This window comes from Trichosurus vulpecula, chromosome 2, assembly GCF_011100635.1.
Source record: "Trichosurus vulpecula isolate mTriVul1 chromosome 2, mTriVul1.pri, whole genome shotgun sequence".
In the NCBI taxonomy this organism is placed as follows: Eukaryota; Metazoa; Chordata; class Mammalia; order Diprotodontia; family Phalangeridae; genus Trichosurus; species Trichosurus vulpecula.
The window spans coordinates 207,371,476-207,399,002 of NC_050574.1; the positions used below are offsets into that span (position 1 = coordinate 207,371,476).

The window sequence follows — 27,527 nt, forward strand, 5'->3', positions numbered from 1 at the left end:
GGGAAAGTAGAATTTGTAATTAAAATGTACAAAGAATTGCTGAAGGTAATCTATATTTATCCTTTTACTGCATTTTCTGATCGTATCAGTAGCGTTTCTGAAGTGTGAAATAATCATAGGCATTTGGTTAATGACTTGTTCATTGTTGCTGTTCATTCATGGAATTTGCTCTTTTATTATGTTTGATGCTTCACTTAACAACAAATTTTGCTTTCTGTGTCTTTGATATGTTTTCACCAAATTATTCCTGATTGTATCCATTAATCTTTAGTCACATTTGACAAAAATAAATTACTGTGATCTTTTAAAGTTACCAGTAATAATTAGATTTTTCAGGACATCAAAGTTTTGGAGGGCCAGTAGACATTAAAGCTCTTGTATATCATGGGTGCACAAGCTCTTTGATCAGTGTGATTTTGGGGGACCCAGAAGAGGCATGGTGAAGGAAAAGTTATATATTCTTAATATCTAAACATGAATTGTTTTACCAACCAATTAGGTTTGCTTCTTTGGGGATATTGTTTTACAAACACAATGACTCATGGCCTTCCTTCTTCTCTTCTCTACCTCTTACTTCTACTTGTTTCTGGTATTATATCATCCCTTATGATAAAAAGAGCAGGGTTGATATGTCAGAAAGAAGATACTACCTGACTGGATTTTTCATTGGACCACAAGCTTGTGTCAACTCTGTGGTATGGTAGCCATGATGTTAAACTTTTCTGAGAGTCAGGAATAAGGAACTACTTCTTTTTTTGAGGGGGGAAGGCAGAGCAATTGGGGTTAAATGACTTGCCTAAGCTCACACAGCTAGTAAGTATATCAAGTGTCTGAGGTCAGATTTGAACTTAGGACCTTCTGACTCCAGGGCTGGTGCTCTCTCTACTCACTGTCCTTAAGGAACTACTTCTAGAGCTCTACTCAGACTCTGCATGAAGTATTGTATTTAGCTGTGGACACCCCAGTTTAGGAGTGCTATCGATAACTGTACTGCTTTGACAGAAGAAGAATCAGCATGTTAAGGGCCTTGAATTCATGTTGTATGAGGATTGTTTGAAGGAACGGAAGATGTTTAGCCTGGTGAAGAGAACATGGTAAAGGTTTGTGATAGTTTCATTCTAAATATTTGAAAGGCTGTCATGGGGAAGAGGAACTAGGTTGTTCTGCTTGGCCTAACTGATCCCAGCTTCCTTTTCTTCACATTCTTGACTAGATTTGGAATTAAGAGCCCTGTGTTTGAACCCTGGCTCTAACCCTCACCATGCGATTCCACCATTAAACCTCTTTGAGCCTCAGGTTTTTAATGCAGAAAATGGGAATCTGATATTTATGTAATCACTTTGTGGTGGTAGAGTAATATAAAAGTGCTTGATAAGCCTTAATATGTGATACAAATGTGAATTGTCTCTTTCAATTCAACTGAAATTTATTGCACACAGAGCAGTGTGTATAGCACCATGGTAGATGCAGTAGATGTAAAGATAAAAATGAAGTAGTCCCTGGTTTCAACAAGCTGAAATTCTACAGAAAAGATACAATACATATTCTTATTATCACAAATCTTTTCTCCCCTATTACTTTCTGGACTCCAGTTCTTCAGGGCGATCTCTAGGATTTCTATTTATATCTGTTAAAAAGCAGTGACTAGAAAGCCTCTTTCTGACCAGGGCAGGCATTAGCATCTTTAATCTTTAGTCCATAGACAACATACGTATGTAAGGATACTTTACAAAAGCCAGCCAGAATACCCTGAAGTAAGATTAAATTTAATCTTTTGACTATCTCTGTCTAGTGATGATTTGAAGTCTTGGATTTCAGGCATCTATCTGATTTAGGGTTAGAAATTCCATGTAATCCCTATTTAATACTTTACAGGAATACTGTGCCTCTAAAACTCATTTTGTGGGCCCCACCAAAAAATAATACCAGGAAGAACTATGTGGAATTTGAGGATACAGAGTCTGGTTTTTTTTTTTTTTTCAGGAGCCTCTATGATAGGCATACAAATGAAGCTGAATAAGAACCAAAGCTAAACAAAGAAAGCAAGGTCATTGTGGTAGACCTTGCCTCACATGCCTCCCTTTAGTGTGTATGTCTACCAGCAGCAAAACCCTTAGTGTAGCTTCTGTGTTTTGGGAAGCACAAAACGACCTCGTTTTTCTGTATCTAGATAAGTTAATGCAAACTAATTTGATGAAGGAGAGTATAGTTGGTAAAAAGTGGGAATATTTGGATGTGCTTCTTGTAGGAGATGGTATCTGAGTTGAGTATGGAAGATTGACTAAAGCTTCTAAGAGGTTAGAAATGAGGGGCATAAAGTCGGCGTGTGGCATGTGCATGGACAGCACTTACAAAGGAATGGATACAGGAGATAAAATGTTGTGTTGGGGGACCAGCAGGTAGGCCAGTTTGACTGAAATGTAGAATCCATGAGAGAAAAGCTTTTCTAACATTCTTCCTTCAGCCTTTTCCCCAAGCCACAGCTATGGTCTGGTGCAGGTTTTTATATTATTTTAAAGGATAGATGCAAGTGCCATGAGTCATTTGGGAGTGGAAAGTCAAAATCCCAGAAGGAAATGATTTTAATTTCACAGTAAATCAAAGGTAAGCACAAATGAAAGTTCAGTTTAAATCAAATTATGTAGAGTACTCTGAAGTAGAGTACTTTGGCTATGATTAGACCAGTGTCAAAAGATGATGGTAGAAAGGGCAGAGGGCTGCTTCAATAGGAGTTGAATTCTTAACTGGTATGAACAATGAACAGAAGAGTGCTTGGAATATCCTTTTTACATTTTACTTTATGTTTTTTTTTTAAATGATCTGTATAGTATTGATAGGAATTCTTGAATAAGGTGACAGAACAACTTTTAGAACTGTCCAAAAAAAAATAGTTTAGAGACAAAGCAGTAATACAACAACTTGCAATTTGGAATAGGGAGGCATGAAGTTTTTTTCATACCTTTTGGGAGTAAGATTAAAAGAGCTAAAACCATGATGGAAAAAAGTTGCAGGAATTCCATGCCCACATTCAACTAGCTCAGGTAGCACTTATCTGTAAAAGTATTGGCAAATTGAAACACTCATTTGTGAAACCCACAGCTTGGTAAGGGTCTCTATGAGGGGCTATTCTAGCATTTCTAATTAACTAATTAAAATTTATAGTGCATTGTGCTTACAAATTATGACCCCAATTACATTGCATATTTACCAGACATTTCAGATAAGGAGTCATCTTTGTTTGGATTGTTGATTCTGTTGCTGAGTATGCAAATTCTTTAAAGGGCCAATATAAATTGAAAATACAGAGCTTTTATGTACACTTTGAACCCTTGTTCCTATACCACAAAAAAGATTGGTTAATCTTAGCAATTTTTAACTTTAAAAATCAGAGACATGTCTTGGTGATGTTTTTGGTTATGGTTCACCTAATCCCTAGTATCCTAAAAAGGTATGCAAAGTATGTGAGCCTTGCTATCTTCCACTTCAATGTATTTCTTCCAAGTGGACCTTTTTCCCAAGAGAGAAATACAAACAAGTACTAAATCAATTCAGTATGTAAAATTCCATTAAAACTAACAGATTGTTTGCTAGAAAGTGCCAAGTCAAAACATAGGCCGTGACTTATGCTGCTGAAGCTATGGCTCTCCTTTGGATATGAGTAGGAAGATGGTCTACAGAAAAGGATCCTCTGCTTCATATTTCCATCCTTTGGTTCTTAGCCATCGTCATAGCTTTAGAGCCAGAGAATCCTTTGTTTTGCTTTTCAAACCCTCCCCACCTTTCTAGACTTAGAGCACAGTGCTTGACTCCAGTAAGCGCTATACAAATGTTAGCTATTGTTATTGCTATTGTCATCTCCATGTGCTTTGCTGTTCTTCACATAAGGCACTCCATCTCCCAGTTCCAGGCATTTTCATTGGCTATCTTCCCTGCCCCCCACCCCCCACCCTAAGCCTGGATTTCTCTTCCTCCTTTTGTCAGCCTTTTGGCTTCCCTGGTTTCTTCAAGTTTCAGTTAAAATCTCACTTTCTACAAGAAGCCTTTCCTGAGCTGCCTCAATACTAGTACCATCCTTTTGGGATTTCCGGCAGTTTATCCTGCCCATATCTCTTTTTGTACATGGTAGCTTGCATGTGATCTCCTCCACTCAGCTGAGCTTCTAGAGATCGGAGACTGTTTTTGCCTTTAGGTGCTTAGTAGATGATTGTTGACTTGAGAAGATCTCCAAAGGCCATTTGGAAATGGGGTTCAGAGACTTGGCTTAAATTTCCTCAATGTCATATGAGTAGTAACTGCCTTAAGGTAAGAGTTTGAACCCACTTCCTCTCTCCCAGAGGAGAGAGGAAACTCCCAGAGTTTAATGTTTTCATAGTGCTCATGCTGCCTCTTAGTACACACACATACAGGATGTAATAAAATAAGACAGTGTCATGGATGGAGCTTAAACTTTGTCTGTTTAGATTTAGTACCCTTCCTTTATAACCAAACCTTGTTTTGGCTAACTTTATGCCATCAATTCTTTCTAGATCTACTTATTTTCTGTTAGAAAGCCAGAAGTCAGAGAGTTGTTTCAGATGCATTAACAGTGGATTCTGTCAGATTTTTTATTTTAAGGGTGCTGGGCACCCTCTTCATTCCGTACACCAAAGTTACACAGGCAAAGAGAAAATGGGAGAGTGGAAAGAACACTGGAGTTGGAGTCCAGATCTGGGTTTAAATCTTGTCTCTGCTCCTTACTCCTTGTCTATCTTGGGGGCTGGTCACTTATCCTCTCTGAGGCTTACTTCAGTCATCTGTTAAATTAGGACTTATGACTAGGTGTTATGTAGGATCAGTTGTAGATAAACATTTTAAATCTAAATCTAGTTCCCTAGCTCAGATAACCATCTATGAAAACCTAATTGCAATCCAAACTTCACAGAACAAATCCCCTTAATAAAAGGATTTGTTCTGTAAAACTTGGACTCAGTCAAAAGGCCACACCCAGGGACTTAAAAGGTCACAAGTGGCCTAGAGGTCGCAGGCTCACCCTGTCCCCTGGTCCCCCAGTAGGATAAACTATGTAGTCATCCCTGCCATGACCGCCAGTCCCTTCATCCCTCAGTTCTTTCTCAGGTCATAACCTCTGCACTGACTATACTCTCCTCCCCTAAACTTTGGTGAATCTGTTCAACTCTGCACTATTTTCTACATTTAAATCTCTTGTCCCCTTGTCCTAGCATGAATATGTCTTGCCAAACCCCAACTTTGGATTCCTCTCACCATCTACCACCCTTCACTTCAATTAATGTGGTGCCGAATGGTGCTGGAGGTAGCTGGGGGCACAGTGGACTTTTGGGCCTGAAGTCAGGAACACTCATCTTTCTGAGTTCAAATCTGGCCTCAGACACCTACTAGCTGTATGGCCCTGGGCAAGTCATTTACCTGTTTGCCTCACTTCCTCATCTATAAAATGAACTGGAGAAGGAAATGGCAAACCACTCCAGTATTTCTGCCAAGAAAACCCCAGATGGGGTCACAGAGAGTCAGACATAACTGAGCAACAAGAATGGTGCTAGAAACTGTGCCAAGTTCACTACAAATTTATATTGCATAATGTCAACTTTGTACAGCAAAACAGTCCTCACACCTCCCTAATCAATTCACTCTCCTACTTATTTTAAACCTTATTCTAAACAGCTATTCTAAACCTTTTCATCCACTCAAGCCTCCCATGGAACCTCTTCCATTCACCCTCTCAGCCAAGGATCTCAACTCATTCTTCACCAAAAAGCATTGAGACAACTTTCCAACCTCTCCCTGTTCTCCCCTTCTCATCCCACATTACTTAGAAGCCTCCCTTTATCATCTCTTCCCTTCATGCCTGTGTCACAAGAAAAGGTGGCCTTACTTCATTCCAGGACAAACCTCTGGAGCACACACCTCGTCCCATCTTCTTCACATGCTCCAATAATGTCCAACCCTCACTAATCTTCAATCTCTTCCTATCTACTGGCTGCTTTTCTGCTGTCTAAAAACGTACCCACCTCTACTCCAGCTGAAGCAAACAAATATATTCAACCCTGACTTGATCTGACCATCCCCAATAGCTATCTTCCTACGTGTCTCCACTACTTCCTGGTTGAACTCCTTGAGAAAACCATCTCCATTTTGTGCCTCCACTTCCTCTCCTCTCACTGTCTTCTAAACCCTCTGCAATCTAGCTTCTTCCTTCAATTACAGCTTCTCTCCAAGATCATCAGTGAGCTCTTATTTGCCAAATTTACTGGACTTTTCTCTCTTTTTTCTCACTTTTTTTGTGGGCAATTAGGTTTAAGTGACTTGCCCAGGGTCACGTAGCTACTAAGTGTCTGAGTCATATTTGAACTTGGGTCCTCTGGGTCCTCCTGACTCCAGGGCCAGTGCTCTATCCAATGCACTTTTCTCAATCCTCATCCTTGTTAACCTCTCTGTAGCATTTGTGATCACCTTCTCCTGGATACTTTCTCATGATACTGCCCTCTCCTGATTGTCCTTCTACCTGACTAACTGCTCTTTCTCATTTTCCTTTACTAAACCTTCTTCCAGGTCATGGCCACTAACTTGAGTGTCCTGCAAGGGTCTGTCCTAGGCCCTCTTCTCTTTCCTCTCTACTGAGTTTTGTATCTCATTAGTTTTCAGGTACAGTCTCTGGGCTGATGATTCCCAGATCTCTACGAGAAGCCCTAACTTCTCTTCTGAGCTCATGGTGCATCACTAACTAACTGCCTTTTTCACATCTCTACCGGCTTATACCACAGGCATCTTAAATTCAGTCCAGTGCCTGGCATATAGCAAGCACTTAGTAAGTGGTTGTTGAATAATTAATTGATTTTTGCTGTGTGCAAACTTGTTCTCTTCCTCATAGAACCCAAACTCCTTGGGAGTAGCATTCTTTGTACTTGTATCACTAGCACCTAGCACAGTGTCGTAATAAATGTTTGTTGATTAGATAAAGGTGTTCTCTTACTTAGAAGGTTGCCACAGGGAAATGAGCATGGAGGGCCACCCCTAAAGGGAGTGGGAGTATGGGGTATCAGGGAGCTCAGTAGGACCTCCAGATATTTGTATCTAAAACAGCCCTCTGAGATTGGCAGGTAACTTCATCAGGCTTTATTTGCAACTGCTTCTGTGGGCAATGTATATCCCACTCTTTCAAAGATGAATTCCAAAGAAAGATTTAGTGTTCTGGCTATTTAAGAAAAGTGGTTAGTGACACCACAAGGAGGGCTGAAATGGAATTTGGGAACAAAGTATTGGATGTCACTCATTGAACATTTTGTGGTTACAGTCTTTGCAAAATAGCTTTAATGTTCTGATGTTGCTTGCTTATGAGAAAGGGAGGGCACTTTCTAACATAATATACTTATTCTTTACATGGCTTATCCCTGCTTACCTTTTTTTTTTCTTTAGCTACTACTGCTATATATGGATGCCACTTTCTGGCAAAAATTCTCTTTTTCCCTTATAAGAACCAGTTGGGGTTTGAGCAATAATATTTATTTACATGGGGAAAGAAAATTTTAATTCAGGTAATTAAAAGTTCAAAGCAAAGATTTATCTTACCTAATTGGGTAGTACTTGTACCTATTCTAGTGTAGCTTCCCCAGGTGTTAGTTTGACCCCATGATACTATCTGGTTTGAGGAGGCATGTCCTCCAAATCACTTTTGTACCAGAATCCCACTGTACTTTTCCCTAAGCTTGGCATGGCTGGTTTAAGATTTGCCACTGGACTGATTCCATACATCCCCTTGTAATTCTGAATTCATACTCTGATTCAGGAAGGCTGCAAGGATTTTGGTGATCTACCCACATTTCTGCAAAATTAACTATATAGTTATGTCTCCTACTCCTGCCACCTCTGCTGAGTGGTCAAAAATTTAATCATATATTAAGCCCTTGCTATGGGGCCAGGTGCTAAGGATACAAAAAATGAAATTGCTTCTCACCTCAGAGAATTTATATTCTGAAAGGGACAAACAACATATAGACAGGGAAATAGAAAATAACCTGAGGAACGTGGGGAGGAAAGTACTATCAGGAAGGGCCCCTTATAAGAGGTGGCTTTTGATTTGAGACTAAAGGGAGTTACAGTATTCCAAGAGGTAGAGGTGAGGAGGGAGAATATTTCAAGCGTGAGGGGCAGCCTATGTCAAGGCATGGAGGCCAGGGACAGACTGTCCTACACTAGAAACAGTAAGCAGGTTTGTTTGGCTGGAACTGAGGTTGTGTGAGAGGGAGTAATGTGAAATCAGTCTTGAGAAATAGGTTGGAGGGGGCAGCTAGGTGACCCAGTGAGTAGAGCACTGGCCCTGGAGTCAGGGGGACCTGAGTTCCAATCTGGCCTCAGACACTTGACACACTTACTAGCTGTGTGACCCTGGGCAAGTTACTTAACCCCAATTGCCCTGCCTTCTCCCCTGCAAAAAAAAAAAATAGATTGGTACAGATTGGAAAGACTTTAAATGCCAGACGGGAATTTGGACTTTGTCCTGGAGACAGAAGGGAGCCACTGAAGCTTGTTGAGTCACTGAGTGAACTGGTTAAATTTATGCTTTAGGAATACCAGTGTGGCAGCAGCATTGAGGATAGACGGTGGCTAATCAGGATATTGTGGTAGTTGAGGCATGAGGTGATGCGGGCCCAAGCCGGGATGGTCATTGTGTGAGCAGAGAGTACAGGTGAGGCATTGTGGACTGGCGACTTTTTTGTGATAAGGCAGGGGTGCTGAGTTGAGAGGGAAGCAACAAGAATGACCCTGAAGTTGCAAATTGGGCATCTGGAATGACTGGCAATGCCACTGGAATGGCAGTGGGAAGTGAGAAAGTGGGTGGATTTTCAGTCAAAAGATAATGAACTCTATTTTGTACTCATTGAGTTTGAGATACCTATGGATTATCAAGGTCTTAAGACTTGTACCCAGCTAGTTCCAGTCAAATATCAAATACAATTATTTTAACTCCATTCACCCCCTAAAGCTAAAGAAGACAAATCCTTTCAAAGGGATCTAGGAGGCACGGTGGCTGGAGAGCTAGGCCTGGATATGGGATGATGTGAGTTCAAATGAGGCCTCAGACATTTTTTATTGCTGTGACCCTGGGCAAGTTTCTTAACCTTTGCCAGCCTCAGTATCCTCAGCTGTAAAAAGGGGATAGTAATGGAATCTGGTTGTTGTGACAATCAAATGAGATAGAATACCTCATAGGATGCCTGACACGTAGTAGATCCTTAACACTTGTTTCCTTCCTTTCTCCTTCCCCTTCCATTCTTTATACTGCCCAGTTGAAATAAAACTCTACAAAGGCAGGAAACTTGTCTCCACATTTTTTGTGTCATCAACAACTAGCTGGACCCTTAACTGTTTATATTTCTCTAAGGCTTGATGGATTAAGAAGCTAGCTTAGACCTAGGGATATAGTAAGAAATGTTTAAATACTACTTATTTTGAATGAATCATATGTTTGGATTCTGTGGATTGATTCCAGGGTAAGGAATTAATCAAATGGAAGCAAACAAATGTGTAATGAACTATTCATTGTGATACATAAACATTTGTGCTGTCTCATTTTACGATGTATTCTGGATTGTGATGATTTCTATGGTTACAAGTTTTTTAAAAAAATTTTTATCTTTTTCTCTTGTATTTAAAAAAAAAGTCTTATTGATTAAAAAAAAAAACCCGATGTAGCTATCATTTCTTAGTAACCACCTTCCTCAGCCCGCTCTCCCCCACTCTCCCATTCTCCCAAAATACACTTGGGGAAAAGAAATCAGTGCATTAACTGAGTCTGATCACATGAAACTCATTCTACACCTATTCTCCTCCGCCCCTCCCCTTCCCAATTTCTCTACCAAGAAGAAGGATGTTTCATATATCAGTCATTTGGAATCAAGACTAATGATCTTTTTAAATGATATTTTCTTTCAAGTTATTAATGGTGATTGTATATATTATTCTCCTTACTTTGCCTTGTATCAGTTCATACAAGTTTTCCCAATTTTATCTGAATTTTTCCCAATCATAATTTCTTACAGAATGATAGTATTCTGTTACATTAATGTGAGAAGTGTGGTGAAGCAGATAGAGAGCCAGCCCCAGGAAGACCTGGGTTCAAGTCTTAGCTCTTACACGTTGTTGTTGTTGCTGTGGCTGCTGTTTGTCCTTTGTCCTTTGACTGCCCAACCTCTGGGCTACTCACTTACTGTCTTAGTTTCTCAAAGCATTTCTAAGTTGGAGAGAAGATTCTGGTCTATATTTCTGGAAGGAGTTTCCTTACCTCAGATTCCCTATATTATACTGATGAAGTCACAAGCCCAATCCCTAGCATATTCAAGGACTTTTTTCTTTTTTTTGCTACTATAATAAGTTATGCCTTTTCCCCCTATGAATGACTTCATGGTGTCTTTTCCTATATCTGTTATGACTAAATTTAACAAAACATAACTGTAGGACAGATATTTCAGAACTGTGGTATCCATTTGTATCTTCAATATAATTATTTGTAGATAAAAATGAATCTCTTATTAGTTATGTGGTCCTTTATAGTTAACCAGAATATTAGCTGTACCTACTCTTAAACCCAGGTTCACTATCCTTCTTTTCCTCCATAGTTTCCAAAAACGTTGCTCTTTTGAGTCAAGGGAGTTGCCCTGGTTTTATGATGATATTTAAACTGTTTGTTTTAAAAGTGGCCTTATGGTATTAACTAAAATAAGTGATTTGAACATAGGCTTAAATTGTATTTTATGAGTATTGTGGTGTGAACCATTCCATTTATTCTTAGAATAATTGGATCCTGTTGTATTGAGCCCTTCATGTGTCTGCCAAGCATACCTGGGTCTCGTAGTCCAGAATGTGTTGTACACCTTGTAGTAGACTTAGACCCTTGGCTTATATGCCTGGGCTATTTGATGGGGGTTGCCATAGGGGTATGCCTAACCCAGTTCTGGATAGGAAGGAAGGAGTGGGGCATTTTGTAGTCTGGGTTGTTTCTAGTCTCAGGTTTCAAAGGCTGTTTGTTCTCTTTTATAACATGCCAGAAAAGTCTTTGGAACTCTTAAGTAAGGGAAGATTGGGGGGAAGGAAGTGACAAGAAGACTCACAATTGCCTTGGCCTTGCTTAACCTCATTCTACCCTAATTTTTTTCACATATCATTCATGCTCACATCCTCTGTTCACACTATATTAAATTGCACCTACTTTTACATTTCTATTTCATATTTTCATGTTTACACATCATCTGGTTGGAATTCTAAGGTTCTGGAGAGATCCAGGCTGAAAATTGGAAAATGAGATCATAGAGGTAAAGCTGGAACAGGTGTTCTTAACCTGGGAGCTGGAAACTTAAATAATTTTGAGAACTGTATTTTAATATAATTGGCCTACTTTGTAATTTCATGTGTTTTATGTATTTGAAAACTTTATTTTGATATTAGATCCATAGGCTTTACTAGATGTTAAAGGGATCCATGACAACAAAAGTTAACTTTTGAGTTAGAGGTCAGCTAGTATAAATTTCTCATTTTGCAGATGAGGAAACTGAGTCCCAGAGAAATTAAGTGACCCCTCTGATTACAAATCAAGCACTCTTTTCCCTAAATCACACTGACTATATTGGAGACCTTGGAACTAGTTTGCACTCAGAGTGAGGGCTGAGCATATTTGAGGGTATATGCACCTAAATATTTGGGAAGCGCAGAGCATGAGACCGACTGACATTTCGTTCCTTTAAAAGCACCCAACTATTATCACTGTGTAATTGTGCTGTGATATTTTCTAACTGTGATCCACCTAACGTTTAATGTGCTTCCAGTCTGGTTTGACTTTTTTCCCCCTAGGAAGAGGCTAAAATCTCTTCATTATAATATAGACAGTGCAGTGCATTTTGAATACAAATTTATCCATGTTCAGAGTAATTTTTCTTGTGATTGTCTCTACCCTGGAGAAGTGTCTTTAATGAATTACATACAAATTGTGTAATTTAAGAAGTTAATTTGGTTTTCTGGTTACACAGGACTAAGAACAGCCCTTGTAGAAAGAGATGATTTCTCATCAGGGACCAGCAGCCGAAGCACTAAGCTGATCCATGGTGGGGTGAGATATCTTCAGAAGGCCATCTCAAACCTGGATTATGAGCAGGTAATTGTGTATGCTAGTTGTTAAACAAAAATTGCTACTATGCTGTTTTCCCCTCTCCAATTAAATCAGGCTTTTAAATGGCTTTTAATGTTTCCTTCTGTTGGAAATATCTGTTTAATGTGTTCTGCAGCAGTATTTTTCAGGAGAGGTATGACAGTTTTTTCCTGTAGTGTTAGAGGCATCATGATATAGCAAATAGAGAGGCCTCGCCTCAGAATCATAAAGACTTGGGTTAGAGTCCTGCCTCTGGCGTATACTGGGTATGTGACCCTGAAAAAGTCATTTAATCTTTTATGTACCTAGGCAACTCTCTAAGACTGAGATGTGGAATAGGTGCCACACCTATATTGGGATGGTTTCCTTACCAGAAGTTGCTGATACCAGTGAAATCATAGCTTGAGTCCAAAAAATAAACACTCCCTCCTACCCCCCACCTTACCCATTTGTGGGTAATCTGAGGGAGGCCATCCAAGTGGCAGATATGAACCATTTTTGAGCCTGGTGTCTTTGAGCAACCATGATTCAGCTCCCCCCACCAGCCCCCTTTCCCCCAAGGGTTTTTTGTATTCTATTGTTTTAATTCAGGGGCAGTCTCTGGCTCCTTTCTCTCCTACAGCTGTCACCATCTGGTCAAATTCTTAAGGGGAAAGAAGATTTGAGGTATATTTTCCACAGGCTAATTCTGCCTTGTGTCCAATCTTCCCAGGCTAGAAGGAGGCAGTGGCATTTTCTAGAAAATAAAAATTCAAGAGAATATTCCATCTCTGTTTTGCCCACAGAAGACTTTAATAATAACTTGGCTTCAGTAGTTCCGCACCTGCCATTTCCATGCCCCTCTTTGAAAGGCATCTCTGATCTACATTGGTGGGGGTGGTTTGTGTGCAGGAAAAAATCTAAGGGTACCTACCATCGAGTAATCTATCATCCCTTGCAGGGACAAATGTTTTATGGAGCTGGGGCAACAATAGAGGGAATACAAGATAAATGGTTTGTATAATCATGCAGCTCAAGTCAGGGAAATATCTTACATCTGGGAACCCCAATGGCATGTTTTCCCCCTATGCAAATACAGTGAAGGTTTCTAAAAATCCTTGAAGTTGACAGCATGATGTATTATTGGAAATATGATTAAGATATTTTCTGGCTCAGAGGTAGAGAGGGTTGTGTGTATCAATCAGTTGGCAGGACATTTTTCCCCCTTTAGAAAACACCATAATCTGTTACTGCCAAGCTAATTTTCCATATTTTGCTTTTTAGTACAGGATGGTGAAAGAAGCACTTCATGAGCGTGCCAACCTTCTCGAGATTGCTCCCCATTTATCTCATCCACTACCTATAATGCTTCCGATTTACAAGTAAGCTTGTTGAGATCCCCTATGCTCTGTCTGCTCAGCTGGAGTTGGCATGACATTGTCTTAGCAGGAATCTTCCTACAGTGGGCTTTCCTTAATGCTTATAATTGGTGCTTATCTCTCTTTTAAAAATATTTTCCCTTGCCATATTTTAAAAGCATGATTTCCCCCCAATATTTCTCTTTTGACACAATTTAGTTTTAAGGGTCTGATTTTCGAAGGAGGTGACAATCACCCTCTGCATTTACAATTGGAAGCTTCTTACCTTAGTTTCCTTAGGCATACTGATGAGTTAAATTAACCAAAAATGTGAAAGGTGAAGCCAAGAAACACCACTTTTGAAAAATTTCACCAGAGATGCCTTGGAAGTCTCACATTGGCAAAAAGATTTTGAGCGACTTTAGTTAGAAGTATTTCTCTTTATGTTGAAACTTGAATTTGTAGATATCTGCCCATATTTATATCGACATATTTTTATTCCTAAGTAGAAATTAATTGCATTGTTTTTATTTCTAAGAATAATATTATGTTTAAGGGTTTGTAACTTAATGTGGTCATTCACAAAGTATCTTTATATTCCTTGGGAGGGTTGATACTCCCATAGATTCCAAGTTATCAGAGATCCTATATTGTAGACATTTTCATTTCTTTTAAAGGAAAATGCACCTTGTTTCTACCTTATAGGAGCCAGAGAGGTTACTATTTAGAGCTCTCCTAGCATAAAAGGATAAGCTTTGGTCTTAACATTCCTATAAAGTATTTTATACATTTTTTAAGCAGTAAACTCATTGTTTTCATTTGATGCATTTGGTAATTTTATTGTACTGATGAAAGTCCATTAATGTTAAGCATGTACCAAGTAAGCTTTGTGCTTATTTAATCAAAACTGGCCTTTCTTCAAATGATATACTGAGACTAAATGCACTGAGGCATCTTTTTAAGCACAGAACTTAGAATATGCTAAATTGACCAAATTTCAAATTCAAAATGATTGTCAATGTACAAACACAAATTTTAACAGCCTAGAGACACTGATGAGACCTTCTTAGGCTAGAGATATTACTTTTCTGAAAAAGCAGATTAGGCATTGCTCAGTGGTTGTGAAGGGACATGAGTCCAAATTCTAAAATTCTTTGTTCTGCTTTTGCCACCAATTGCCTTAGAATACTCAAATTTTCACCCATCTGTTTCACTAATGTAATTCATCTAGATTAATGTCAAACATTATTCAATAAATGTTTGTATTTAGTACCTTTTGCATTATATTACTACAATTATGCTTTATTGTACTTAAATAAAAGAGTTGTAATGGTTATGTGTCATCTTTTTGCTGTGATATTTAGTTTTCCTAAACATCATCTTCTTTCCTCACCTGTATTTTTCTTCTATAGATGGTGGCACTTGCCTTACTACTGGGTAGGAATAAAGCTCTATGACCTGGTTGCAGGAGTTCATTGCCTGAAAAGCAGTTATGTTCTTAGTAAGTCAAAAGCACTTGAACATTTTCCAATGCTGCAGAAGGACAAGCTGGTCGGAGCTATTGTCTATTACGATGGTATGTTTTTCTTATTGTAAAAAAGCAATTATACTCTTCTTCAGTTTCATGACTTTTATTGTATGCTTTAATGGCCGCCATTAGTTGAACATGTATAGTTAGAAGAATAAGATTCACTTGTTCAATAACTTCTTAAGAGTTTTGTGAAATGATTATTTAAGTTATGCAGGTTAACCATGGGACAACTTCCCTTTGGGTAAGCAGAAGAAAAAAGTGGTCATGCATTATCATGATTATGGCCAGCAGATCGTGGGTTCCTTTCTATTTGGGGGAGCATCGCATCTGATCTGACTGAAACTAGCCAGTGATACTGGATATTTCTTAAATGGCTGTAATTAATAATATGAAATTCTATTACCACAGAATGCTAGTAGCTAGATTACTATCTAGCTACTGTTGAATGAATGAATCAACTTTTCATTTGGAGATCTCTGATCTCTCTACAGGCAACTAAAACTCTAGAGTGATCCTAATACAAATTGCTTCATGTTTAAAATGTTAGTCTGTTGTGGTTTTAATGAGCCCTATTCTTTAATGGGCTAATCTTTCTATATTATAGTAGTTATAAACTGTGATTATTAGTCAAAACTTGATTTGTATGTGAAAAGTAGCATTTGCATGCTTTGCTGCACATAGACATTTCCCCCAATCTCCTCTTACTATTTTTATCTTCTGCCCAAAGTTGTTAAGCCATATATGTCTTGAGAATCTTTCAGTGGCTTTTTGATTCCTTGAGACTTTGTGCTTTTAAATAAACAAACAACAAAAAAAACAACAAAAATTCTCTCTAGGTCTAGATGAAGGGCTCCCCAGAGTGTTTATGCTTTTAAAATAATTTATTTTGTATCTTCCCTTTCTTCCCGGATTTTTACTTCTTATCTCATGGTTTGTTTGGTCCATTTTCCATCATCATCTCTTCATGGATTTGGACCTCACCCTATGCCATTTAATTTGCTGTGTCTTTGACAGAGAAGACTTGCCTTATGAATATATTATAATGTTGCAAGCAGCCATAGATCTGTTAGGTTTCCAGATGAAACCTCTATTTTCAAGGGGTTATAAACTCAGAGAAAAATGCCCTCTGGGCTGAAACTAGACATATGTATACTTTGCCCAGGACACAATTTTTGCGCATAATATTTAAACAATGAAGGTAGGTAGATGTTTGATTCTGCAAAAGTAAAGCAGTTTTTTTTTATTGTTTGTTTTATTTGCTTTTTGGAAAAGTACTGTTTTGTTTTTTAAGTGAAATTTTATATTTTTTATGTCTCTATTGTTGACTATTTATATATTTTACTTGAAAGGAACCTATTTAAAATACGATCCTTAGTGTATTTCTGGATAGAAAGCACAGTAATTTCTGAATGTTGCATAAAATGTTTGGAGGAGTGTTGTGGTATGGAATAGCCTAGAGGAATTTTCACTTGCATGGATGTAACTGCATGTACATAATGATAAATGATTTTTTAAAATCACAGAATTCTATAGCAGGAAGAACATCTTAGATTGTGTGCTCAATATTCAATAAAGTATTATTCCCATGGTGTGGCTTCTCATATTTAGTAGGGCACATCCAATCTTACCTTGAGGGAAAGTTTAATTCCAGCTCAATCCACTATGATTTTTAAGGGGTCCTAATGTTTAGAGACCTCATTATGCTATGGAGTGTATTTAAGTCTCCCTCCTTTCTCCTCCTTCCCTGAGTTATGTTCCCGAATTGAATTAAATACTTTCATTTGTCTGTCAGGCTTTCAGACAGGAAGAGAGATAGAGGAGAGACAGTATGTGTGAGTGAGAGTGTGTATGTGTCAGGGGCAGTAGGGACCAAACTCAAGAAAATGCCCCCAGCAGAAATAGCATTAAAAAAAATCTTAAGAGTCTTATACAAACATTAAAAGCTAGAAAATTCACAGTTTGAGTTGTCTTCCAACATCTAAACACCACGGGGTGTCCACTTAACTACTTTCTTGGTGCCCCCCTGTTGTGCCTACATGTTAAAGGACAACCTTAACAGTGAATTTCCTCTTTCTGCGTCAGACCCTTAATGTTAATTCATTGTAGTTTTTATTGGGTGATTATATAAAATCGGTTTCTTGGTTTGTGAGGAATAAGAAGGCATTCTGTAAAGAGCATCCAACTATCCTAGCTGGCATGGAAGCATTTCCTGTTTTTGCCCCTTTTGAATTATCTCTAACCTCTCTCCCACATTCTCATTTTAGATGCTTATTCACTATTTCTATCACATCCAAGGTATTCCTTTTTATATAATCTTAATTTTTAAAAAATTATTTAGAACAGATTTGAATTTTTAGAGCAGGGTTTCTTTTAACTTTTTTTCATGTCATGGAACCCTTTGGATAGCAAAGAACCTTTCTCAGAAAAATGTTTGTTGGTATATTAATAATTAAAAGCAATGTTAAATTTCAAGGAGATGTTAATGAAAACAAAGATTTAATTTTTTTCCCATCCAAGTTTACAGAATCCCTGAAATCTGTCCATGGACTTCTGGACACTAGGTTAAGAGCCTCTGCTTTAGGTGGCCATTTGAGAGCATGGCAGTGCACTATGTTTTTATGACATCTTTTGTGCTAGTGGTGGAGTTTCATAGACTGTTGCCTCTTTCGTGCCTTCTTACCTTTAGGATAAAATATGAACTTTTCTGTTTGGCCTTTGAAGCCCTCCATAGTCTGGCTGTGAATGCTGTTCTCCTTCATTCACTTTGTCTTCTGGATCAATTGTTCTGGTTGCTCTTCCCTCTGCATAACATTCTGCGTTTTGTCTCCTTGATTTTACATAGGCTCTTCCTCCATTCCTGAAATAATACTCCCACCTCACCTCCAATAACCCATAACTTCTTTCATGTCAGCTCAAGCACAACCTACTACAGGAAGTCTATCCTGATTGTTGGTACTATATACATACATATGTAGACATATGTACACACACATATACATATATATTTATATATATATAAAATCTTCATGTGTATGTGTGTAATTTTTATTAATCTTTTGTTTTTAGATCACCTATGTTTCTCAGTGTATCACTCCCACTTCTTCTGCTTGGAAAACCATGCCTTTTAAATTTTAAAAAAGAGATAAAGAATTTAGCAAAATATAAGAAAGAATTGTGTATAATATTTCACAGCTATAGCTCTTCCCTCCCCAAACTCTTTAAGATGTCTTCTCATATCTCTGTTCTGCGGTCAAGCTTTATTTAAATTTTGTATTTTGTTTTTTGTATAAACTTTTTACCCTTTCACCATCTCCATCCCCAAAAGAATAGAAATTTCTTGAGAGCATGAACTATTTTACCTCTATCTTGCCTTCCCAGTATGGTGCCTGGCATGTAGTAGACAATAAGTGTTTATTGTTGAATCAAATTGATGATTTGAGCTAGACTCTAAATGGAGAGACTTGAGCTACTTGTTTCAAAAAGGGGGGAAAAAGATGCTGTTGGAGTAGGGCAGTTTTTAGATTTGTTCCTTACTTTGTATTACAAATAATAAACTGAGTTTAGCAGCAATATATATTCTTAATTCTTAGATCTATTGACTTAAAAGTTAGCCTATTCATGAATTGAAATAAATGTTCCCTCAACTTTTATTTTCTGTTTCTAAAATTACATAGACACAGCATAGCATGAAAACAAAACAAGAATATGGGTGCTATGTGGAATAGTGCAGAGGGTGTCTGGGTTGGAATCCTGACTCTCTTTATTATTCTCCAGGTGAGGGTGGGCAACTTACTTTAAATTCTCTGGGCCTGAGGTTCGTTTGTCTTCAAAATGAGGGATTTAGATTGCACAGTCCCCAAGATTGATTCTAACTCTTAAGTCTTGAATTCTGTGAAATACTACAGTCCTTTGTTCTTATGAATAAGGCCACATTTACAGATATGGTCATTTTGGCCTAGTAGTTTTTATAAAAGATAAAATAACAGGTGAAAATAATATATAGATGGTATATTTTAGCATGATATAGTGACATCATTTTACCTCAGCTTACTAAATAGATACATGACTAACCATCTACATTCAAGTTAATCTATGTTCTAAATGTGCTGGGACAGATGGTTTTTTAAAGGAATCCTTTAGTTAGTAGGGTAAATGAGATTTAGGCAGCTAGGTGGCGCAGTGGGTAGAGTATTGGGCCCTGGAGTCAGGAAGACTCCAGTGCCTCAGACACTAGCTGTGTGACTCTGACCAAGTAACTTAACCTCTGTTTGCCTCAGTTTCTTCAGCTGTAAAATGGGCTTAATAATAACCCAGACCTTCCAAGGTTGTTGTGAGGATAAAATGAAATAATATTTTATTATCTTGCAGTTTTCAAACCTTAAAATACTATATAAATGCTACCATTGCTGTTATTAGGGGATGATATAAATGGTCACTTGATTCATCTGTTTTCTAATTAAGTCTTTTATCTATTCAGGTACATAGTAGGCATACAAAATATAGTCAGTCAGTTGAGTTTTCTTTGTCTTCAGGCTCCCTACTTTTTGGTCAGTTGTAAAGGGGGAATAACTGGATGAAAGTCTAGCTGGTTGAGTCTAATCTGGCCAAGGATTTGGTAGAACAGCTTCAGAATGCTGTGATAGCTTTCTAGCTAGCCTTAGACCTACAGTCTCCCCTCTCTCCTGACCATCCTTTACACAGCTGCCGAAACAGTCTTGATAATGAACGGGACTGACCATGCAGCTCATGTTCCTGTGCTATTTGCCCAGATCTCTCCTTTGTACTTATCTTACCTTCCTCTCTTGTACTATGGTTATTTTTCCTATGGCTTTCCTTACACGCCCTGCCATTGAAGGGCAAGATCTTTGTCCTATATTGATCTTCTTACATAAATGCCTTACCTAGTAGATTAACTATATGAATTTTATTTCACCATCCAGAAGTTTTTTTGTGCCAGCCTACAGGGTAAAATACAAAACTCAATCTGACATTTAAACCCTCCGCATGTTGTTGTTTGCTTGTTGTCTCCTCTATTAGATTATGAACTCCTTGAGAGCACAGACTGATTTGTTGTTATTTTGTTTTGCCTTTCTTTGTGTCCCCATCATTTGGCACAATGTTTGGCACATAGTAGGCAATTAATAAATGCTTGTGGATTGACCGGCTTTAACCTTTCTTGCCAGACTCATTTCCCTCTACTTCACTTTTATGTGTTATATATTCCAGATGAAGTATTCTGTTGTCCTTTCATTGATCTCCTTTTACCTTCCCCTGCCTCTATGCATTTATCACTGTTGTTGTCTCCTGACCCCTGCCTCAAATGTATTCTTTGTTTCCTGACTTCCTTCCTTCCTTCAAGGCCAGACTCAAGGGTCACCATTTCCATGACTCCTTGATCATCCAGCCAGCTAAAAGTCCCCTCTTATCCTTCACATTTTCCTGAAACATTTTGCTTAGATCTTCTTTGCCTTTGTCACATACTACCTTGTGTTATACTTGTTGGCATATTGTAAGTTTTGGGGACAAGTACTTTTGTTTTCTTTCTAGATATTCATTCCTTTGGTAATATCTGCTTCCATGTATTCAATTATCACAGTGATACACTATATATACAGCCCTAATCTTTCCTGATCTCCCCTTCCTTATCTCCGATTGCTACTTGACAGTTCTGCCCTAGTATCTCATTGGCACCTCAAAATCAGCATGTGCAAAATAGGACTCATCATCATCCCCTCTAAATTTACCTCTCTTCTCATTCTAACCTGGTCTCTGTTGTAGATACCATCCTCTTTCTTTCCAGCCAGCCAGGCTTTTAACCTCAGTCATCTTTCTTTCTTTTATTTCACAGTGCCCCTCCCCCCCCTTCCAAATGCAATTATTTGTCCTGTCCTGTCCATGACTGTCACATCTGTCTCCTTTTCTTCTAATTACTCTGCCACCACCTTTTTAGGTCTGGCCCTTGCCCCCCACTTGTCTGAAGTATTTCCAAATCTGTCTCCCTGCTTCTAGTGTCTACATACTTCATTCTAACCAGTAGACTAGGCTCAGGGTTCCTAGACCTAGCTCTGGAAGGGCCTTTAGAATACTAGAATACCATCTACCCTTTCACCTTACAGATAAGAAAAACTTTTTGAGTCCCGGAAAGGTTAAGATTTTCCCAAAGTCATACAACTAGTTAAGTGGGAGGGTCAGGATTTGAAACCGTGTTTTCTGATGCCAAGTCCAGTGTTCTTTCTGCTGTACTCAATTTCCTCTAGTTCATGCAGTTTCCAAAATAATCTTCCTAAGACCATGAGATGACAATGGAATTCTCTCCCCTTCCTCTCCCCCCCCCCCCAGATAAATACCTTCTGCTATTATTGATTCAAGGAAGAAAAATGTAAATTCCTTAGTCTAGCATTTAAAGCTCCATCCAACCTACTTTCCAGCTTTAATTCACATTACTCCCTTTAATGTACATCCTTTCATCCTGACTGGGCCATTAAATTCTCCCCCTCCCCTCAACTGAACATGTTCTCTCCCACTTATCCTTCCAGTCAAAAAGGTTAGTTATCCTTAGTTCATGGAATGTCCCTCCTCATCTCCTTTTAACTTCTTATCTTCTTTCAAGGCTCAGCTACAGTGTCTTCTCTGGGAAGCCTTACTTGATCCCTGCTCCTCTGTGTTTAGTCCCTTCTTCAGCATTGCAAAGACACTTTCTGTTTCACCCTCACCCCCTCATTCTCTACTCTATATTATATTCATCTTTGTGTATTTTATATTCACCAAATAGAGTGGAAGCTCTTTGACGGTAGGAACTAATTGTTTTGTCTCTGTATAATCAGCAACTGATATAATACTTTTCAAGTAGTAAACGTTTAACAAATATTTGTTGATTTGAATTGGCAAAGGGGAAGTTTTTAGATTATCTGTGAACTACCTATCACTTTCATTAATTCAGAGTCCTAATTTAGTGGTCTTGACCTTTTTTAATGCCCTTTAACTTCTTCCTTGCCTGATATCATTAACAGTTGACTATTGTGAATCAGACTCTTTGGTTCATCTAATTATTATGTACTTGGGTTATCATTTTCCTCCCCAGAGATTTTTATTCTCCAGAGGGTATTTAGTGAAAAGTAAATTACTTGCTGGTAATGCTTGTTCTGTGAACATGTGAGTACAGTACGTCACCCTCACCCACCCGCCTTCCATCAGTTTAGGAGCAGAAGCAGTTGTGTGGGTGGTTTTATGTGTTTCCGTTTTTTAATTATGAACAGAGCTGAGTAAAAGTAGGTGTGTGGTGCACTTTCTGTGGGTGGGTGGAGTGAACTGAGAAGTAGTTTGTGGATATAAAGTGTGATGTGAGCAGGTATTAATAGTAATAACGAAACCAGTCTAAAATTTTAACATTCTTAAATAAATGGGTTGCTTTGCCAAGGATCATTACATTACTAAAGGGGTTTCAGTCATGATAACTTACATGCTTGTATTTTTTTCTCTCCTGTATCTTATTTTTTTAAAAAATATGTATTTTAGGTTTGGGGTTGTTGAACTGGCTGTTGCAATTACATCCCTTTTTTTTTTTTAAGAGTTATTTATTTATTTTTAGCATGAAGCTTTCTCTATCTCTTGGGAGTCTAAAGAACATGGTATTGGTCATTTTTCTCCAAAACCAGAAGAGTTTTCTTTCCATGACTAATTTTATTCTTCTAAGATGTTCTACCATATATACCATCAGCTACAAAGACATTTCTGACCTCTTTGCAATAGGAGCCCTGTGAACTTGGTTTTAAAATATTTTGATAACTGTATTTTAATATAATTGGTTTCCTTTGTAATTTGTTTTGTGGGGCTCTATAGGTTTCGCTGGACTGCCAAAGGGTTCTGTGACACCAAGACTAAGAACCCCTGCTTTAAAAGAATGCTAGGAAGACATCATTATAGATAGGGAGAAATAGGTCCTAAGGGACAGCAGCATAGATAAAACCAAAAGAGTATGAATTAGGACTTGAGTTTTAGTCATTTTTAGCATCAATTAAAGAACATTTGCTAAGTGGCTTTGATGGGATATGGCAAGCCGAGACCCTCAAACTCCCTCACCCCCAAAGAGTTTAAGGTCCCATTTGTCTAAAGGGCCCTGGAATACCCCACCTTGAAATCTTCTTGGATTTGGAGACCATAAGCCTTTCATTATCGCTAAATCCAAATCTCTGTTCAGCTACTCCCCACCCTTAATCCCATTCTCCAGGCTACTGACCACTCCCATCAAGATCATCCCTGGAACCCCCAGACTCCTCGGCCACCCCTGGATTCCTCCCTCAGTCTTTCTGTATATGAGATCCATCTTGTTTCCATGAAAGTGCTCAGATTCTATCTAGCCTGCTTATGGTAGCACTACAAAGGCTCAAGGTTCAATCTGGCCCACAGGCATTAATGATATAAATGCTCAGATTCCTTAAGAGTCTACCCAATATGGTGGATCTTTAATAAACTTTGTTTTTCTTTGGCTGAAAGAAGGCTTGAGCAGAACCCAGCATGTTGCTATTTTGGGATCCCAGCATGCCTAAACCTCAAGAGCTTCTATGTGCTTGACATTGTGCCGTGTTCTGTGCCTGCAGGTACCAAAAGTGAAACAGGCTGCCCTTATGGAACTTACTTTCTTTTGAATGGTTGGGCCTATAATGCATTCACAAATAAATGCAGATATATACAAAATAAAGACAGCTGGGACCAAAATAGATAAATTATTGGACTTGGAATCAGAAAGACCTGAGTTTTAATCCTGCCTCATTTACTAGATTTATGACCCTGGGCAAATCACTTAACCTCTCTCCATCTTGTTTTCCCCTTCGAAAATGGAAATAAGATAGCCCCTGTCTCACAGTGCTGGATTTAGTGAGGTTCAAATGAGGTAATATTGTAAACCTGAAAGTGCTGTGTCCATGTTAGTTATTATGATTGTTAAATACAAAATTATTTCAGGGAGATGGGATCCTAACAATAAGGAAACAATAAAAACCTCTCTAGAGGAGGTTGTACTTGAGCTAAGCCTTAAAGGGAGTTAGGGGTTAAAAGAGCAGCGATGAGGAGGTAAAACATTATACACATGGGGTTAGCCTGTGTAAATGCTTGGAGGCAGGAGATACTGTATTTTTCTAAATCAAAAGGATTAAGTTGTTTGATGCTTGGGTTGGGTTTTTTTTTGGGGGGGAATCTCCCTACTTCAATTCAGAAATTTCATTTGGATTCTTATTCCTTTAAATACCTCTTTAAGAATAACTTCCTATTATTGTGTTGACAAAAATGGGACATCTTAAAGGTTTGCTTTTTAAAAAGAATTATCTTGAGCAGTCCAATTGATAGGTGTTTGCTGGCTTAACCATTGTGTTACATAAGAAGCAGAAACAATATTTGATATTTGTGAACCTGAGATTTCTTGGTAAGACTATCTAGAGCTACTGAGTAATTGATCAATTTTTTGAAATTCAACTTTAAGGTTCAGTTACCTAGGTTAATCTTCAATTTATAAAATACTTTAAATCCCACCCTGATACAAAATATAGTATATTCAAAAAGAATTCTGACTAGAGCTCTGTAATTTCCAGTATTACCTCGAGTAAAACCCTTCTCTTTAAAAGGCTGTAATTAACATAAGGACTGATTCAGTCTGACTAAGCAGATTGGTATTCATGGCAAGCAGATGATCAAAACTAGGTTTTAGTAAATCTAAACAAGTCAGAGCATATTTTACATAATGATAATAGCATTTGAGACTCCCAGTTTAATTTCTGTATCTCTCTATACAGATAACACTGAGAGATGCATCATTGTTTTGTGATGGCCAAAGAAACTCAGAAAGATTTAATTTCCAATTGCAAAAAAAATTCTTTTAAAAATGGAACATATTATATTGAAGATTGAGGCTACAGTGATGGGTGTATTTAGACCTAAGCAATGAATAATTTCTAAGCTTTAGCAAGATTTTATCAAAATTAGTTCTTTGAAGTTTAGTTCCTTGGTTTTAAAACCTGTTCTTTTTAATATAAGGCACATAGCTAATATTAGGTTGTACATTTATACATTTACATTGTTCATATGTTGGTTATATGCATTGAAGTATTTGTTATACATATGTTTAAAAACTTACCAGCATTACTTTTATGTGTCATAGAATTCTAGAATATTAGTATTTGAAGGGACCTTAGAAATGAGCTAGCCCAGTCCATTCATTTTGCAATTATTAGCCCTGTGGAGATGCCTTTGGAACTTGTATCTCCATCCTCAATCTTTCCCCTTAACGTCAGATCTGCCCATTAATTATGTGCTAAGCATCTACAGTTATAATCTATGTTCCACTCATAACTCAAACTCATCATCTCATCATGACCTTCAATATACTTATCTCCTTTCCAAGGCTTACCATTTCTACTCTTTATTAGACATTGCTGTTCCCTCTTTCTCCAGCCCACTGTCATCACTCAAGCTCAAAATCTCACAATTAGTAGACAGCATAGTAGATCGAATGCTGGTAAGAGAGTCAGGAAAATCTGGGTTCAAATCCCTTCTCTTACACTTACTGGAAGCCACTTATCCTCTCTCAACCTCAGTTTCTTCATCTGTAAAATAAGGTTAGACCAAATTGACTCTTAACCATGACCCTTACCTTTACTTCATATCCAAACAGTTGCCAAGTTCTGGCCCTAGACATTTATTAGCTGAGTGACCCTAGGTAAGTCACTTAACTTCTGTCTGATTCAGTTTCTTCATCTGTAAAATGGGGAGAAGAATAAGACCAGAATCCAGGATTGCTGTGAGGAGCTTAGCACAGTGCCTGGCACATAGTAGGACCTTAATAAATGTTGACTTGTTGGCCTGAAAATAAAATGAGGTAAAATGAACAAAGCACTTTGTAAACCTTAAAAATGCTATATACATGCTAAATAAAATGAATATGAAATATTTATTGATGATCTCCTTTCTACTGGCACTGTGCTTGTTGATATGCAAATCACCTCTCACCGTTCCTTCTACTGCCAGTTTCTTCCCCGCTTCAGTCCATCTTCCATGTTGTTGCCAAAGTTATCTTTTTTAATGTACACAGGGTTGTGTGTATACTGGAAAAATCACCAGATTTGGATCAGAGGACCTAGTTCCAAATACATCCTCTGTGACCTTAGATAAGGCACTTAGTATGTGCTTATCTCATTTGGGTAAGGGCACTTAGTAGGCACTTATCTCAGTTTCTGTTACATGGAAACTAAATCTTTAAATCAAGGGTTAGCTATGTTAAATCTCAGCTGTTTCATAAAGGTTCATACACGTGCAAATAGCAAATCTGCATGGATAGAAATGTTTTGATCACATGCGGATTTGAAAAGATGCATGCAAGATGGCAAAGGGGCTCTTGTGCCCTAACAGGTTCCTGCTGTGATACTAGATGGTAATTTTGCCTTATATAAGCCCACACAAACACCTATTCCCCAAATTTACCTCATGTATTTTATAGTGATCTTCATGTGGCATGGATTGATTTTTTTTTTTTGTTTTTGTTTATACAATAGTACTCTGCACATAGTAGGGACTCAGCTAATGTATGTGAAATGAATTACACTTTGCTCCTTACCATATGCTTTAAGGGTCAGCTAAATTGACCTCTGCTATTCCTCATACACTTCCTGTCTTCCCTATCTTTGCTTTTGTACCACCTACCTCCCATGGCTGGAATGTACTCCCTCATAGCTGCCATTTCTTATGGCTTTTTTTTTTTCCAGAGTCAGTACAAGTACTACCCTCAAACACTTCATAGCTGTGTGGCCCTGGGCAATTCACTTAGTCTCTCTCAGTTTTCTCAACTGTAAACTGGGGATAGTAATAGCATCTACCATCTCATCTCCCTCCTAAGGTTGTTGTAAGGATCAAATGAAATAAAACTGGTTTTGTCTTGTGGCCCTTAGCACAGTGCCTGGCGCATAGTAGGTACTTAATAAATTCTTGTTTTATTTCTTCCTCAAGTGCCACCTTTTGCATGAAGCTTTTATTTTCTCCAGCTACTTGGTGCTTTGCCTCAAAGCTACTTGTTATCTTTTTTGTATATACATAAATGTGTATATCATTTTCTCTATTAAAATGTAAACCACTGCTTTGTTTTGTTTTTTAGTCTTGTCTGACTCTTTGGACCCTACTTTTGACCCTGTGGGGTTTTTTTAGCAAAGATATTGGAGTAGTTTGCCATTTCCTTCTCCAGTAGATTAAGGCAAACAGATGTTAAGTGACTTGCTCAATATTACACAGCTAGTACGATTCTAATGCTGGATTTGACTCCAGGCCCAGAGCTCTATCCACTGAGCCATCTAGCTGCCAGTAAGTGCTTAGTAAATGTCTGTTGATTAATTGATTGAATGAAAAGTGAGAGAAAAACTTGTAACCCTGACTGTCTGAGAATTTCCTTGTGGTTAGCTAGAAGGGAAATTGAGGGAGACTAAAGCCGAACATTATAATTGGCCAAACAACTCAAAGACTATTATCT

The 27,527-nt window shown here is 38.1% G+C and overlaps 1 protein-coding gene across 2 annotated transcripts in view; it reads left to right on the forward strand.

Moving 5' to 3' along the window:
• Positions 1–27,527, forward strand: part of GPD2 (glycerol-3-phosphate dehydrogenase 2) — a 137,298-nt gene that overhangs the window by 48,874 nt on the left and 60,897 nt on the right. For both annotated transcript variants that reach the window (XM_036745358.1, XM_036745357.1), the window contains exons 3-5: positions 12,036–12,160; positions 13,418–13,515; positions 14,904–15,067. In XM_036745358.1, coding sequence (XP_036601253.1) covers positions 12,036–12,160; positions 13,418–13,515; positions 14,904–15,067 — 387 coding nt within the window. The remainder of the gene's footprint in view (positions 1–12,035; positions 12,161–13,417; positions 13,516–14,903; positions 15,068–27,527) is intronic.